The 17,673-nt window shown below is 44.2% G+C and overlaps 3 protein-coding genes across 4 annotated transcripts in view; 2 read left to right on the top strand and 1 right to left on the bottom strand.

Annotated features, from left to right (window-relative positions):
• Nucleotides 1–9,174, top strand: part of CCDC125 (coiled-coil domain containing 125) — a 28,106-nt gene extending 18,932 nt beyond the window's left edge. The window contains 5 exon segments of the mRNA XM_073679337.1: nucleotides 2,766–2,870; nucleotides 3,753–3,933; nucleotides 7,220–7,353; nucleotides 8,671–8,940; nucleotides 8,942–9,174. Of these exon segments, the coding sequence (XP_073535438.1) occupies nucleotides 2,766–2,870; nucleotides 3,753–3,933; nucleotides 7,220–7,353; nucleotides 8,671–8,940; nucleotides 8,942–9,019 (768 nt within the window). The 3' untranslated portion in view covers nucleotides 9,020–9,174.
• Nucleotides 9,175–14,511: 5,337 nt separating this feature from the next.
• LOC141167960 (histone H2AX-like) lies at nucleotides 14,512–16,312 on the bottom strand. Its single transcript, XM_073655031.1, has one exon. It carries the CDS (start codon nucleotides 16,178–16,180, stop codon nucleotides 15,743–15,745), a length of 438 nt encoding a protein of 145 aa, XP_073511132.1. The 5' UTR covers nucleotides 16,181–16,312; the 3' UTR covers nucleotides 14,512–15,742.
• A 315-nt stretch (nucleotides 16,313–16,627) lies between these two features.
• The window catches only part of ZFYVE16 (zinc finger FYVE-type containing 16), a 63,562-nt gene continuing 62,516 nt past the window's right edge, over nucleotides 16,628–17,673 (top strand). For both annotated transcript variants that reach the window (XM_073679324.1, XM_073679316.1), the window contains exon 1: nucleotides 16,628–16,777. The gene's annotated coding sequence lies outside the window, so the exon portion shown is untranslated. The remainder of the gene's footprint in view (nucleotides 16,778–17,673) is intronic.

Raw genomic sequence — 17,673 nt, 5'->3', positions numbered from 1 at the left:
CTAATGTACTTGTCTTGTTGTGCAGCGAGGCCTCCCACTTCTCTTTCTACTCTGGTTAGAGCCCGTTTGTGCTCTCTGAAGGGAGTAGTACACACCGTTGTAGGAAATCTACAGTTTCTTGGCAATTTCTCGCATGGAATACCCTTCATTTCTAAGAACAAGAATAGACTGTCAAGTTTCACATGAAAGTTCTCTTTTTCTGGCCATTTTGAGAGTTTCCTAGAACAAATGTAATGCTCCAGATTCTCAACTAGCTCAAAGGAAGGTCAATTTTATAGCTTCTCAAATCAGCCAAACCGTTTTCAGCTAGGCTAACATACTTGTGCAAGGGTTTTCTAAACATCCATTAGGCTGTGTGCCCATGATGCGTTTTTTAAGCGTTTCCGCAGCAGCAAAAACGCTGCAGAAATGCTTAAAAAACGCATGGTAGAAGGCCTGCCATGTTCCCTAATGATAATCCGCATGTGCTGTGCACATGCTGCGGAAATTTCCGCTGCGGGTTATCATTGCGGAAAAAAACGCAGCACTATCAATTATTTTGCGGAAGCGCTGTGTTTTCGCCGCCATTGACTTGCATTGAATCGCTTGAATTCCACATCACTGGATCTGTAGATGCGGAATCCAAGCGTTTCAATGTGCGGTTGGTACCCGGGTGTGGAGGACAGGAGACTCTCCTCCAGACCGGGGTACCATAGAACCTGTAAAAAAAAAGAATAAAATAAAAAATATCATATTTACCTTCTGATGGCCCCCGCTGTGCTTGTCCTCCCTTGCCGGCAGCTCGCGGTGGACTGAAGGACTTGCGCTGATGTCATAGTCATGTGACGGCAGGTCCTTCAGTGTAGTGCACCGCGAGCTGCCGGCAGCCAGGACGGAGCGAAGCAAGACTGCGGGGGCCACCGGAAGGTAAGTATAGATTTATTTTTTTATTTTTAAACATTCTTTAAGGTCACACTATATAAATCCATGCCGTTTGCATGGATTTATATAGTGTGACCAAGTTGACAAGCACTTTCCAAGTGATGCTAAAATCGCTTGGAAAGCGCTTGTCAATCCGCATGCGTTTTTTCTGCCAGGGAGATGCAAAAACGCTCAGGAAAAAATCCTGAGCATTTCTGCATCGTGGGCACAGAGCCTTAGCCTTCTTACACAGTAAACACAATGTACCATTAAAACACTGGAGTGGTGGTTGTTGGAAATGGGCCTCTATACACCTATGCAGATATTGCAATAAAAACAAGACGTTTGCAGCTAGAATAGTCATTTACCACCTTAACAATGTATAGAGTGTATTTCTGATTCATTTAATGTTAGCTTCATTGAAAAAAAAAAATGTGCTTTTCTTTCAAAAATAATTAAATTTCTAAATGACCCCAAACTTTTGAACGGTAGTGTATATAAAAAAAACACATTTATATATAAGAATAGTAACCATGCATAGCACCAATTCTGCTTATTAAAGTGTTTAATAATGAAATGATGCATCCCTTTTGAGATTCATCCCTTTTGGGACCGTTGTATCTAAATTAAAGAAATATAAAGTGTGCTGTCTTGCCGGCCAGGGATGGAGCGCACTGTCACTGTGCACTGAAGAATATTTCACGGTGACACGATCCTACAAAGCATCTTTCAGAATTGACAATTGAACAAATAGAACTTTTGCTATGGACCCCTGTGAATGCTATGTATGCCACTGATTGCATCACTTCATTAATCTAACATCTCTGTTCTCCCTTCCTATGTTTCTCCTCAGAATCTGGTCCCTTTTAATATGTTTCCCACACCCTCCCATACACTCACTTTATATCTGGACATTTACAGATACTGTAGATGACTGGTTCATGCTGCTTTACATGAAAACCCTTATTTATTATAACCATAGCTGGACCATACAATACAATCACTTTTTACCTGTTATTGTCAAGCAAAGTAAGGGAAGGAACAAGTGTACAATGACGGGAAGTGGGGGAAGGGAGCCCAACAACTAGGGAAAGGGGGAGTGGAGACCCCTAGGCAGATCTAATATCACCCTGACTACCCTTTCCGCACCTTTCGCCGAGCAGGAAACCTAATCTCTGAATGTCCCTAGAGCTAGGCCCTAGGTAGGGAGGGGACGGGGTGAACACTAGTCAGGCCGCACTGTAACTAAAGATGACAAGGTAAACAAACAAAAGGGGATACACTTGGCTTGAGAAGACACCAGAGAGATAACGCCAACTGTCCTCCAAGGGACGTCCAAGAAGAAACTAGCCAACTACTTGTACTCCAGGCATGGAAGAGGCACATAAAACTATCACCGGCGACTCTCTGGAGACACAGAGTTTTTAACTACCAAGCAAGGGTGTGTAAATTAGCAACAGAAGGTGGAGGTCGCCGCTGGGTCCTAAAGGAAGAAGGATATCCCTACACTACAGAGATGAGAGGATCAAGGAGACGTATGCAGTGCCAAGCTCAGTGACCTTCTATAGTTGGATTCAGAGTGACTGTCTGTCACACTTGATACACCTGTGACAGTTATGTCACCCCTATTGCCTTATAGATTGCAAGCTCTTCTGAGCACGACCATCACCACTCTTGTTTGAATGTGATACTCTGATGTCAGATATTGTTTGTACCTGTACCTCTGAGTTGTAAAATGCTGTGAAATATGTTGGTGCTTAATAATAATGTTATAATTATGTAGAACACACTACTGTGAGAACTGCAGCTGAACCTTAGTGGTGTACATGGCGTCCTATTCACACACTTGGTATACTTGTGTTTAGCTCGCAGTGCTCGGTGCCTGTACGTGTTGTCCTGGAGGAGAGCCCTGCTCGTGTGCTAAGATGTCAGCTGCAACTCGCAAACAGGTCCTCCAGCTCCGCCAAGAGGTAACTTATTGTAAATCTGTTTTAATGGTACTTTACTTTCTTACGGAAGATAAAAAGTACAAACACGTATCTGTATTTGTCCAGTACTGATTATCACTTTGCATTGTTTTATTAAAGGGATTTAAATATTTGTTCTCCATGTACTTAGTATATCTTATATTAGTTATTATTACCTGTCAGCTCTCCTTACTAAATACTTGGGTTCTTTTTAAAATAACCATTTTATAGAGTATATTCCTACGATCCTGCATTTTGTTTTTCCTCTGTTAGTTCTTCCTGGAAATAACTAAATTATAAACAATGTCTGTCCCCACACACCCTGGCACTGTGATCTGTGCTGACAATGTAAGGCTTTGTGCAAACAAACAGAGGGAATGATGACAATTGGGTGTCCATATACATTTCCAATTCCAGGAGATCTATCTGAGGAACAGCACAATGCTCCAAGGGAATTCAAATATTAATTAAAACCGACATTTTAGGTGACCTGATGGATAATTTTTAAAGAAGTACTTCTATGAGTCTTTACTTAAAAGCATTTAACATCTTGCTTATTTGCTATGTAATTGCTTGAGCTGACAATCCTGATCCATGCAGTTCCTCTACTCATATGTCCCCATGACAACACTTCCTCTACTTCACTTGCGTCAGTCTTTGATAAAGAGATCAAATATCACATGTTCTGTTTAAGCCATTTTCCAGGAAATTGATGAGGATGAAGGTTTGTATCCGCACAGTGCTAAACAATCAGAGAACTGATAGGGTTTATATGTCATTTTAGCTTTCCTTTCTCATGTGCAGTAGAAGGCCTTTTATATAGCATTGAATGAAATTAATACAGTAATGTATGATATGGCGAAAATGTTTCATCCTTTTGCGCAGTTTGAAGTGGAGAAGAAGAGCAAGGAGGAAGCCTATGTGATGGCTGACGCCTTTCGCATTGCCTTTGAGCAGCAACTGAAGCGCAGGAATGATGCGACTCTGCCTATAAGTGAAATTGAAAGACTCTGCAAGAAAGGGAGCAAAAGACTGAACAGCTGGAAACGGCTTAAAGAGGATGGTGGTAATCCTGGTGTGGATAGTTTACTGTAGCTGATTAATATTGCTTTTCAGCAGAGGCGTAGCTAGGGCTTCAGCAGGGAGGCAAAACAGATCAGAGTGGGCCCCTAACCTAGATAACCATGTTTACACCTATGGTGGTGCACCCCAATAGTGGGTAAAGGGGATCCACAGTAGATGACTGTACTGTTAACTGAGAAAAAACGATTGTACAAAGACCAACACCGATATTACCGCAATATGGTGATCTATAGTGGTAGATACCAGTCCTGCGGAACAAACAAGTGATTACAGTACAGTTACACATGGTGACTTACAGCTGACGTCCTTTCTGATGGAGTCTATCAATTTTGCCCATCTTTTCCATCTGGCCCAGACCCACATGATAACTTCTTCCAGCTATGACTCATCTGCAGAGTTTAGAACAAAGACACATTTGACTTTCCCAGAGCCGTCCCCATCTATTCCCAACCTGCACAAACTCCCCATCCTGCTGTCACCCCAATGCTGAGCCGCTGATTCCATATTTTTCTCTATTATTGCACCTACTGTGTGGTATGGTAACAGTGCTCCTCTTACTGCTCTACATAATAATGTCCACAACTGTGCCTCATAGAAAGTAAAATGCTACCTTTTGTGCCTCTAGATGGTATGATTGCCCCCTAGAGAATATTAATGCCAGTACAGCCTTTATGCCTCTTTTGATTTTTGCAATACAAAATGCCCCTATACTCTAATAATGCCTTTTTAAATGTCCATGTATCACTCACTAATAGCCACTGAGTCCCCTAAATACAGTAATAATTGCCCCTGAGTCCCCCTCCACACATATATCATAATAATGGCTCCTTAATCCCTCCACACACAGTAATAATGGTCCCTTAGTCCCTCCACATACAATAACAGAGCCCCCTGAGTTCTCCCACAAAAAAAGTGTTTGTAAAAAAATATATATATATTATTTATATATATGTATGTATGTATGTACAGTACAGACCAAAAGTTTGGACACACCTTCTCATTTAAAGATTTTTCTGTATTTTCATGACTATGAAAATTATACATTCACACTGAAGGCATCAAAACTATGAATTAACACATGTGGAATTATATACTTAACAAAAAAGTGTGAAACTACTGAAAATGTCTTATATTCTAGGTTCTTCAAAGTAGCCACCTTTTGCTTTGATGTCTGCTTTGCACACTCTTGGCATTCTCTTGATGAGCTTCAAGAGGTAGTCATCGGAAATTGTCTTCCAACAATCTTGAAGGAGTTCCCAGAGATGCTTAGCACTTGTTGGCCCTTTTGCCTTCACTCTGCGGTCCAGCTCACCCCCAAACCATCTCGATTGGGTTCAGGTCTGGTGACTGTGGAGGCCAGGTCATCTGGCGTAGCACCCCATCACTCTCCTTCTTGGTCAAAAAGCCCTTACACAGCCTGGAGGTGTGTTTGGGGTCATTGTCCTGTTGAAAAATAAATGATCGTCCAACTAAACGCAAACCGGATGGAATAGCATGCTGCTGCAAGATGCTGTGGTAGCCATGCTGGTTCAGTATGCCTTCAATTTTGAATAAATCCCCAACAGTGTCACCAGCAAAGCACCCCCACACCATCACACCTCCTCCTCCATGCTTCACGGTGGGAACCAGGCATGTAGAGTCCATCCGTTCTCCTTTTCTGTGTCGCACAAAGACACGGTGGTTGGAACCAAAGATCTCAAATTTGGACTCATCAGACCAAAGCACAGATTTCCACTGGTCTAATGTCCATTCCTTGTGTTCTTTAGCCCAAACAAGTTTCTTCTGCTTGTTGCCTGTCCTTAGCAGTGGTTTCCTAGCAGCTATTTTACCATGAAGGCCTGCTGCACAAAGTCTCCTCTTAACAGTTGTTGTAGAGATGTGTCTGCTGCTAGAACTCTGTGTGGCATTGACCTGGTCTCTAATCTAAGCTGCTGTTAACCTGCGATTTCTGAGGCTGGTGAATCGGATAAACTTATCCTCAGAAGCAGAGGTGACTCTTGGTCTTCCTTTCCTGGGGCGGTCCTCATGTGAGCCAGTTTCTTTGTAGCGCTTGATGGTTTTTGCAACTGCTCTTGGGGACACTTTCAAAGTTTTTCCAATTTTTCGCACTGACTGACCTTCATTTCTTAAAGTAATGATGGCCACTCGTTTTTCTTTACTTAGCTGCTTTTTTCTTGCCATAATACAAATTCTAACAGTCTATTCAGTAGGATTATCAGCTGTGTATCCACCAGACTTCTGCACAACACAACTGATGGTCCCAACCCCATTTATAAGGCAAGAAATCCCACTTATTAAACCTGACAGGGCACACCTGTGAAGTGAAAACCATTTCGGGTGACTACCTCTTGAAGCTCATCAAGAGAATGCCAAGAGTGTGCAAAGCAGTCATCAAAGCAAAAGGTGGCTACTTTGAAGAACCTAGAATATAAGACATATTTTCAGTTGTTTCACACTTTTTTGTTAAGTATATAATTCCACATGTGTTAATTCATAGTTTTGATGCCTTCAGTGTGAATGTACAATTTTCATAGTCATGAAAATACAGAAAAATCTTTAAATGAGAAGGTGTGTCTAAACTTTTGGTCTGTACTATATACATATTATTGTATATATAGTATACAATATATAATATTGTAGCCCACCCACCGTATAATGTCCCCACAGTCTCCTTACAAATACTGACTCTTTAAATAAACATCATATACTCTCTTAACCCCGATATTGGTGTCTTCGAGCGGACCAATGCGGCAGTGTCATCGTGCTGGGGCACGCACAGATATGGCCACGTTGCTCTTTGATGCCTGTGTGCCACCCTGCCGATCTGTAGGCTGCAGGTGTAAAGCAACCTGCGGCCTACAAAACAGAGAGCAGAAGGGCAAGGAGCCCTTGTCTCTCTTCTCTACCCCAGGGTTTAACTGTATCATTGTGTGTACAAGTGGGTTGTCCCATCAAAGCCACCTCTTTTCATATGCCGTATTAGTGCCCCATTTAGGACTCCAAACTATTACGTATAGCATGAAACTCTTGCAAAGGATGTCTTTTCCTACGGCAAGCGCAGGTCGATTGTATATAATTATTTAAATGGGCACCAAGTAATAGTACAGTACGTTATCCCTACTGAGGTTGCCAACATATGTACAAAACAGGCACCAAGGTTATCAGATTATACTAAACCTACTGTACTAGATGACCGTGTTTGTGTTGCACATACATCTAATGTATTAGTATATATTGTTTGTGTGTGTCTTTTTTTTTTTTTCTTTAAGAAGATTCCATTTCAAGAGCTACAAACAGAAGTTTAGGTCAAAAACTAAAGGACATGTTGGTATCATCAGCCGATAGCATGAACCTACATGCTGCAGATGACCCACAGGAAGTTCTCAGGATATTAATTGACCTGGTGAGTGAGAATATGACATTTTATATTATAAATTATTTTTACTAATTGAGTAATACAGGATATTAAGAGGTGATAAGTGTTATATCTGCAGGATTCCTGCTAGTTTGACACATTAGAGCTTGTTCACATCTTCTGTTTTTCGTGTAATTTTTTCTACTTGTTTTCGCTGCAGAAAAAAAAAAGCGTTTTCCTGTACCAGCAAAGTGAATAAGATTTCTGAAATCTCAGGCACATGTTTTTGTTTTTTTTCATTCTTTTTTTCAACTCTGCAGCATGTCAGTTCTTTCACTGTTTTTCACCCATTCAAATGAATGGGAAAAACAGTAAAAAATGCAAGCAGAAATGGCATTTGGCTCGCACCATTATACACTGCTGAAAAAAAAATAAAGGGAACACTTAAACAGAATATAACTCCAAGTAAATCAAACTGTCCACTTAGGAAGCAACACTGTTTGACAATCAATTTCACATGCTGTTGTGCAAATGGAACAGACAATAGATGGAAATTATTGGCAATTATCAAGACACACTCGATAAAGGAGTGTTTCTGCAGGTGGGGACCACAGACCACATCTCAGTACCAATGCTTTCTGGCTGATGTTTTGATCACTTTTGAATGTTGCTTGAGCTTTCACACTCGTCGTAGCACGAGATGGACTCTACAACCCACAGAAGTTGCTCAGGTAGTGCAGCTCATGCAGGATGGCACATCAATGCGAGCTGTGGCAAGAAGGTTTGCTGTGTCTGTCAGCATAGTGTCCAGAGGCTGGAGGCGCTACCAGAAGACAGGCCAGTACAACAGGAGACGTAGAGGGGGCCGTGTAGGAGGGCAACAACCCAGCAGCAGGACCGCTACCTCCGCCTTTGTGCAAGGAGGAACAGGAGCAGCACTGCCAGAGCCCTGCAAAATGACCTCCAGCCGGCCACAAATGTGCATGTGTCTGCACAAACGGTTAGAAACCGACTCCATGAGGGTGGTATGAGGGCCCGACGTCCACAGATGGGAGTTGTGCTCACAGCCCAACACCGTGCAGGACGCTTTGCATTTGCCACAGAACACCAGGATTGGCAAAGTTTCCACTGGCACCCTGTGCTCTTCACAGATGAAAGCAGGTTCACACTGAGCACATGTGACAGAGTCTGGAGACGCCGTGGAGAGCGATCTGCTGCCTTTATTATAATGAATGCCTAATTCTTAAGCACACTATTAATAATCTTATGTTTTCCAGTCTATTGTGCATTTTATTTTAGTGTTTTGTATGTGGCATACACAATATATGTTGTAAAGGCTAATATTTCTGTCATTTGGATTTGCAGCTTAATGACAAGGAAGAAGCTTTAGCTCATCAAAGGAAAGTAAGCTACATGCTTGCACGAACGATAGAAGGCAAAGTCGATCCAGAAAGAACCCACGGTAAAAATAACGAAGAGCCCCCTGTGAGCAGCGACCAGCACCAATCCTCTGACATAGGGATGACTGTGGTTGCGTGTCACTGCCAGACAGACCACGCATCACATGGGAGAGGGAGCCAAGAACAGGCCACGCTGAGGACTCTGGAAACCTCATTTTCCTTGCTGCTAAACAATGGCTACCCCCCAACAAGAACATACAGAAGAGACTGTGATAAACCAGGAGACTCTTCCTGAAGGGCTTCCTCAAACCTGATCTGTAGAAATGGAGGCTTTTAAAATTGATTAGTAATTTTCTGAATTTATAATTTTATTTGTGAACATTTTAGCAGCATGATGGATTCAATTTGTACTTGATGAGGATTTTCAATATTTACTGCCAGATTATGGATTTTTATTTATAAGTAAAAAAAACAACTGTTTTACATTTTACACAAAGTCTTTGTATATTATAAGTATTTGTACCCTATCTTTTTAACAACATTAATAAAGGCTCTCCCTGTACATGACCATGGTAGCTGATCACTAACCTCATTGGTCTTGTATTAGCCACCACAGCGTCATCACTGAGGCTAGTGCAACAAAAGTGGTAAATGGCGGCTGACAAGAAGCTTTTGAGCAGCGTGCTGGAGCGACGGGATTCATCTGGTAACAAATACGTTATTTTATGGCGTTTAGGGTTTTTTTTTTCCTGTATCCCATAAAACCCCTTTACAGAGGTATTTTCAACCTTAACAAAATTCAGGCATTTAGCTAGGATATGATCAGTGAGGGCCAGACTTCTCAGGCCATAATGAATACTTCTTTGACTCTCCTGCAAAGCGTTGATTGAGTTGGCCGTCTTGTAATTCTCTGCACAGCCTTGTGGTTGGAAGTCCTGCTCTGTAAATGAAAGCCTAGAAAGTGGCGGAGCTAAATCGGTACTGTGACCTCTTCATCTTACATTTTTCTTTATACCATCTTGACCTCCAGGAACAGTGGTAGGTCAAGGCCACAGACAGCATTGTTTTCATCTTCAAGCAAGTAGACCATGTTCTCATGCTACCATGTGCACTTATTAAGGCTCATTACCACACTTATCACATTAACTGCATCAAGTTACGTGAAATGTCTCGGGCCGATGTCCGAAGAAGCCCCAAAGAGAATGAATGGAGTGGTGGCTGAGCAGTTACAACGCACTTATGTGAAAGTGGCCCTAGTCATCCCCAGTGACGTTAGTGCTATGAAAATTTCACAACTTATTCAAGTGATAGAAAACACAAGGTTAAGAGTCCTTCTGACACTAAGTTTATCGTGTTTTTTTTTTTTTAATGTATCATCGCCTCAGGCAAAATTTTGCATTGCACGGGGGCCCACTGAAATCGATGAGCTATCGGAGTCATGTGAAAGGTGGTGTTTGTAGAGGAGCAGGACCAAAAGAGGTACATGAAAACGAGTTTCTCTCATCGCTTCATAGGGGGACACAGGAAACCATTGGTGTATGCTGCTGACTACCCCCATTAGACCCCCCCCCCCACCCCCCAAAATCAGGCGTTTATGTTCAGGAGGAATATACCCCACTGTGGCTACAGTCTGGTTGGTGACAGAATGCCACAGCAATCCAAAGGCATTGCATATATAAATGTATTTTTATTTTTTTGCATTGAACCTTATACTGTTAAATATATGGTGACATATAACAAAGTTAAACTATGTCAAGAAAAGCTTTCAGCATACATTTAAGGTATGTGCACACAACGTCTTTCAGTCAGGTTTTCTCAGGAATCTGCCTGAAAAAGTGCTTAAAAATATGAACTCGAATGAACATATGTACAGCATTGTCAAAACGACTTGCTGTGCATATGTTCAGGTTTTTTTAAGCCACTTTTAACCACCTCAGGCTTTAAAAGCAGTGAAGCTGCTGAAAGTGACTTGTCCATTTGTCAGGCAGCTTCTGCTTGGAAGCTGCTCATTTGCTTTTAATATAAGACTGCAGTGGCAAAGCTGACCCAAAAATGGCCAGAGCGATGCCAAGGAAGACGCTTCAGGGAAACCGCTGGGTATTGTGATCAGGTATGCCGCTCATTTTTTTTTTTTTCTCACACAGTCATCTGAACAGCCATCGGTTTAATCAGACCGCACACATCTGTATGATATGCTCGTCTGAGCGAACCCTTAAAGGGAATCTGTCTCCAAGTTTTTGCCACCTAATCTGAGAGCAGCATACTGTAGAGACAGAGACCCTGATTCCAGCGATGTGTCACTTACTGGGCTACTTAGTGCAGTTTTCATAAAATCACTATTTTATCAGCAGGAGATTACCATTTTAGGACTAGTAAACCTGCTGCCATGTAGTCCTCCATATTCATGAGCTCTGTACAACCTCGAACTCGCCATGATTGTATACTGTGCATAGGCAGAAAGCTGCCAATCAGTGGTGTGGACAGGGTTATACAGAGCTCAGCATTCAGAGAACTGGTAAATCTGCAGCAGAGAAAACAGTGATTTTATCAAAATGACAGCGTAGTAAGTGACACTTCTCTGGAATCAGGGTCTGTTTCCCTACATTATGCTGCTCTCAGATAAGGTAGCAAAAACCTGCTGATTAGTTTCCCTTTAAGTGATTTATCTTCTGAGGCACAGAGGTGTTTCGACATCCACAGGTAAATGTTATGGGTGGAGTTATAACCTCTGCACCCCTTACATCTATGACACAATTCTCCATAATGGTTGGTTTTCTCATGTTTTTGAATGTGATCTTTTAAATATTTATTTATAAAGCTTTGAACTTGTAGATTCTTAGGGCCAAGTCCCTTTTATAACACTTAGCCATATGTTCTATTGTGCCTAATAAAAGATTTTCCGTTTTTCATTTCGTTGAGTATTTTTAGGACATTTTACATTGACATTTCTTAGCTGTGTGCCCACGATGCGTTTTTTAAGCGTTTCCGCAGCGGCAAAAACACTGCAGAAACGCTTAAAAAACGCTTGGTAGAAGGTCTGCCATGTTCCCCAATGATAATCCGCATGTGCTGTGTGGAAATTTCCGCTGCGGATTATCATTGCGGAAAAAAACGCAGAACTACCAATTATTTTGTGGCAGCGCTGCGTTTTCGCCGCCATTGACTTGCATTGGAACGCATGGATTACGCATCACTGAATCTGTACATGCGGATTACATGCGTTTCAATGTGCGGATGGTACCCGGGTGTGGAGGAGAGGAGACTCTCCTCCACGACCCGGATACCATAGAACCTGTAAAAAAAAAAAAAAAAGAATAAAATAAAAAATAAATATATTTACCTTCTGATCGCGGTGTGCTAGTCTTCGCTTGCCGGCAGATAGCGGTGGACTGAAGGACCTGCGCTGACGTCATTTAGTCATGTGACGGCAGGTCCTTCAGTGTAGTGCACCGCGAGCAACCGGCAAGCCAGGACGGAGCGAATAAAGACTGCGGTGGCCATCAGAAGGTAAGTATAGATTTATTTTTAACCACTCTCTCGGGTCACACTATATAAATCCATGCCGTTTGCATGGATTTATATAGTGTGACCAAGTTGTCAAGCACTTTCCAAGTGATGCTAAAATCGATTGGAAAGCGCTTGTCAACCCGCAAGTGGAAATGCATGTGAAGAACGCTTCACTTCCGCATGTCCCTGGCAGGAAAAACGCATGTACAATCCACATGCGTTTTTTCTGCCAGGGAGATGCTGAAATGCTCAGGAACAAATGCGGAGCATTTCTGCATCGTGGGCACAGAGCCTAAGGGTAGCAATATTTATAGAAAAACATACAGAGTGTAGGTGCTGATACAGTTTTATAACACAAGTGTAATTTACTTCCAGAAGGCAAAGTGTTAAATTATTTTTCCGGTGGAGTTGTGCAATGTGATTCACGGGACCTTAGTGCAGAGCCAGGTCAGTATTACATGGCAATTGGATGGAGCGCTGCGCACCACCTCCTACCTGCTGCCATTCAAGGCTATTCTTTTGATTAGTCAAAAGAGGAGCCCAGGATTTCAGCAGGTAGTGGGTGGTTCACAGGGTTCCCATCCATCAGCCACAGAATACTGACCTGGCTCTGGACTAGGGTATTGCAAATTAAGTGCTCATCACTGCTATGTTCCTATGGTCCGTGAATCCTGCAGTTTTTACGCGCATATTTGTGTAGAGAAAAAATGCAATTACTGTTTGAGAAAAGTAGATAACAATTATACAAATCTCATGCCCACTGTGCTGGGGTTTTTCTTGTTTTTTTCCACTGCAGAAATTAACCTGGATTAGACATTGAAATTCAGATTGTCAAATTCTCTTGTGGTTAAAGGGAACTAGATTCATTCTGCCTAAACAAAATGCTTTTATTTTCTCTTGGAGCACAGCAGTCTTATCTTTTAAGCCCATGTGCATATGGCACCTTTAAGATGTAGGAGGAACTACCAAGTTTTCCAGTTCTAAGACATTTCAGGAAAATGCTGATGATCAAGTTCCTGAAGTCTTTCCAGTCATTGTTGCGGCAACTTTGCTCTACGCTTTCAGGTATATAAAGCAGGTGGCTTCCAATGACACCTGAAGATTGAACATGTCACTTCCTTTCATTGATTCAAGATTTCCAAACCCTGAAAAGGTTCAAGAAAGAGACAAAAGAAGGCACATGTGCAGAGTAATGTCGTTTTGACATATTAACATTAAAGGGGTTGTGTAGCCTTAAGCTCTGTGCGCTGTGGGGATTTTCCAGGGCCATGAGTGACGGCCACATGATTGCAAGTATGTGATTTGCATACACTGTCATGTGTTGACTAGATGGGCATGGACTCGCTCAGTGCAAGTGTCTTAAGCGAGGTGGGAAAGTCTAGTTAGAATGTGGCTGGACAATCCTCAAAGTGTGATGTGAGGATTCATAAGTGACTTGTAGCCTAAAGGCCCCGTCACACATAACGAGATCGCTAGCGAGATCGTTATTACGTCACGGTTTTGGGATCGCTGGAGAGTCGTTTCGTGATCGCTGGGGAGCTGTCAAACATGCAGAACTTCCCAACGATTTCGGCCGCCCCAGCGATCTAACTAACGATTTCGGCGGTCGTTGGGACGCTTTCACACAGCAGCTATTTCAACGATCCACACCTTGATAGGGACTGTACTGTGTCACAAAGGTGTGCATAAAATTACTTCTCCGCGCCCCCTCATCTCCGATTGGCGACTGTGACTCTGTATCCATTCATCTGGGCTTTGTTCCTGACAAGCGTTCTGGTTTGTGGATTGTAGTAGTGTTCTTCGGCTGTGACTCCACATATCAACAGCCCGGAGAATTCTGCTAGGATCTGCAATCCAGCACGAGGTCAGAAACAAAGGATGGAATCGCTATTCTGTTGCCTTCTTTATGCACGGTGGAAAATGAGAACGCTGTAGCGACCACCAATCAGAGACGAGGGGAACGGAAAAGTCCAATTTATGCACGCCTACGTGTCTCAGTTCTGAATCGCTAACGAGGTCGTTGATAAGGTGTTAAATACAGCGATGCACACTGCCCAGCGGGAGCGCAACGACCCAGGAAGCTTTGTAACGATCAGCGATCTCACAGCAGGGGCCTGATCGTTGCCACCTGTCAGACATAACGAGATTGCTATTGCGTCACAAAAACCGTGACGTATCAACGATCTCACTAGCGATCTCGTTACGTGTGACGGGGCCTTAAGGCCGGACAACCCCTTCTTTAATGTTAGCCAAACCCAGCAATTTAAATTGTATTACCCGACCATTTAATGTGTATTAGTTTATTGTATCTCTCCATGCACAGGGGAGATCACAGCCAGTGGTGGTTTGTAGGGGTTTACTCTGGATTTGAATTCACATGAATGCCTGGCTGGAGATGATATTTTTTTAGGAATAGCTTAACAATCCCTTATGAAAGGGGACATGTCATTAGGTTAAAAGTGGCCAGTTGTTGCCACCCTCTCATACTAAGGTGGGATCAACCCCTGGCCAATTAACGGCTTCTTCAGCAGGGAAAGATAATTCGCTCGGGATAGAAGTCGGCACACATTCATGTGCAGCTCCTGAATTGTTGCCATTGGCTGACTGCGGTGATTTTACCTCAACTGTGAGCACATATTTCATCGAGACCCATTTGGGATTCCAGTGATTGCGGCTAACCTAGAGGCTCCAGTGCTGATGGAGGGAGCGGCGTGGTCCAGAACAGGAATAGTTCTTTGTTCACCTCCTTGGGCTCGATCATATGGGGCCGTCCTGAGCAGTGTACCTGATACTACAATAACTACTCTTGTGCGTATCATATCTATATATCATCAAAGCACACGTGCGCTTTTATTGTTTTCAGTATAGCGTGCATATCTTTCACTAGCAGAGGTGTGTAAATATCACTACTACAGGGGGTATGTATAGATCTCACTATAGGGCTGTGTACAGACATCACACCTCCAGGAAAGTAAGCTGCATATACACAATTTATCACTACTACAGGGGTGTGTGCATACGTGTATCTCCATACTACACAGATCTACATCAAGATTCTCTCAGGGGGTATATATAACGTAGTATACTACTGTAGGGATGTGTACCCCCTACCACGTGTATAGATCTTTCTCCCCCTCTATAATTGAGGCTTTATTCTCCACTTGTTAATATAACTGGTACAACGGACCGCCATGACCGCTCCTCACAAAAATGGCGGCAAACCCCGAACAGCACCATTGTAACAGCTAGAGCCGCTCACACAATACAACTGCCCCTACAGATGCCGAGGAGCCCGGTGTAAGAAGGGGGAGCAGCTCCTACCTATGGGGGGGGGGGTTGCACGCGAATATACAGAGTGCTACAGTACAGTGGTGCATCTACAATGGCGCTGCTCCCCTAGATGAGGGGGGCGACACACGGTAACAGATATCACGACACGGTATAATCACGGTTCCCAGCTCTCTTATACATGTGGGTGGCCCTTAAAAGGGCCTTTGGGTTATTATCAGTTCTGCACGTCCCCTCCGGGCTCAGTACTCCTGGGATTGCTGGGCGCTCTTCTTCCCGCCCTTTCCTGAGGCGGGAGCGGAGCTCGCCGTCTTCTTGGGCAGCAGCACGGCCTGGATGTTGGGCAGGACGCCTCCCTGGGCGATGGTCACGCCGCCCAGCAGCCGGTTCAGCTCCTCGTCGTTACGCACGGCCAGCTGCAGGTGGCGGGGGATGATGCGGGTCTTTTTGTTGTCTCGGGCCGCGTTCCCCGCCAGCTCCAGGATCTCGGCAGTGAGGTATTCCAGCACGGCCGCCAAGTACACGGGAGCGCCGGCACCGACCCTCTCGGCATAATGGCCCTTGCGGAGGAGCCTGTGAACACGACCCACAGGAAACTGAAGGCCGGCCCGAGAAGAGCGCGTCTTAGCCTTGGCCCGAGCTTTGCCGCCGCCGCCGCCTTGCTTCCCACGTCCTGACATTCTGATCGTCTGAAAAGAGTCTTTCTTCAAAGTATACCGCCTAGACAGTAACCGTACGCTGCCGCCGCCTCCGTTTTTATACAGTCACCTGCGCCCGTGATTGGTTGTTTTTCAAGACAGCCAATGAATCTCATTAATTTAAAAAGGACCAATCAAAAAGAACGTTACACCAGTCACGTGATAGCCAGCGTGAGGCGCTGGCGTTTCAGCTCCGCCTCCACATGAACCATGTGGTGTGGGCGGGGTGTCTAGTGGCGCGCGCACACACGGGGGAGTGTTCCTGCCCGGAGTCCCTCACATTCTGTCGGATTTCTCCCCCATTCGGTTAATTATTGCCGCTAACATAAATATACATTTTTTTTTTTCACACCGAATCCTGTTTGCATGTAGGAAGTCAGGAGTGACGTTTTCTGCCATCGCCACAGGCAGACATAGCAACGCGAGAACCAGGTCACATGACAGACGTACGACACGCCTTAGGGGTCATGTGACCTATCACATGGTGGAGGCGGGGCGTCGTAACGTCAGAGGTGAAAAGAATCTGAGAGACACAAAACGCAGCTAGAGGGTCAGGATGAGGCCGGGGTGACGGCGGAGGTGAGAGGGCCGAGTGTTGCGCGGCGGGGAGGAGCGGCCGGTGTGTGGCGCTCACGGCTCAGTCTGGCCCCCAGTAATGGCGGGTAGTGTAAGGTGCCATCTTATAAGGTCATTCCCCAGACCTGGCCGTGTTACCCCGGGTGTAATAATGGGGGAGTCTGTGGTCAGAAATGGCAGAGACTGTGTATGTATTGTACGGCTGTGTGGGGCACTCCTCACCATTCAGCCCCTGAGAATAGGGAAATGATGGAAACTATATTTTAAAAACCTCTCGATTTATCCAGTGTGAGCCCTGACGTCCCCGCACATCCTGGCTGCTATCACTGAGGTTATTACTGTCTGGAGAAGGTTCTGCCGCTCTAAATGCACTTGGACAAATCATCAAGATCCGCTGCTGGCAGCTCCCTGTGCAATTGTCAACCAATGTTATTCCAGCTGTGCTCGATTGGAGACTCTGCAGCCATGGTAGCACATTTAGGCAGTACAGTAGCGCGGACAATGTGCATTATTGTCACGATGATTAAAGAGGTTGTCAACAACTATTAAAATCCGTCTATGGATTTAAATTGTGGTAACAAGTCTCTTTGTAAATACCTTGGGTGTTCTTTATTGCCTGTGAACTATCGCATCACATGACCCCGGCTGCAGCTGGCTCCGACATCCGCTGATGTCACGCCAAGTTCCAGCTGGCGCCTCAGCCCAGCGTCTGCCGCGCGCTTTCTCAACGAAAGGAGAGGGAATGCACATGGGTGCTGGGCGATAGCGCCGCTCACAGGCAATAAGGAACATGCAAGCTATTTACAAAAAGACTTGTTGCCACAATTTAAATCCATGGGGGCAATGTTAATATTTGTGGACAACCTCTAACATCTCCAGGGACACTTTGGAGAAATGGC

The sequence above is a fragment of the Phyllobates terribilis genome, unplaced genomic scaffold (genome assembly GCF_046119375.1).
Source record: "Phyllobates terribilis strain yellow unplaced genomic scaffold, ASM4611937v1 Scaffold_1__5_contigs__length_1240528914, whole genome shotgun sequence".
NCBI classification, from domain to species: domain Eukaryota; kingdom Metazoa; phylum Chordata; class Amphibia; order Anura; family Dendrobatidae; genus Phyllobates; species Phyllobates terribilis.
Note: the sequence above shows the minus strand (reverse complement) of the source record. Positions and strands in the feature narration are given on the sequence as shown.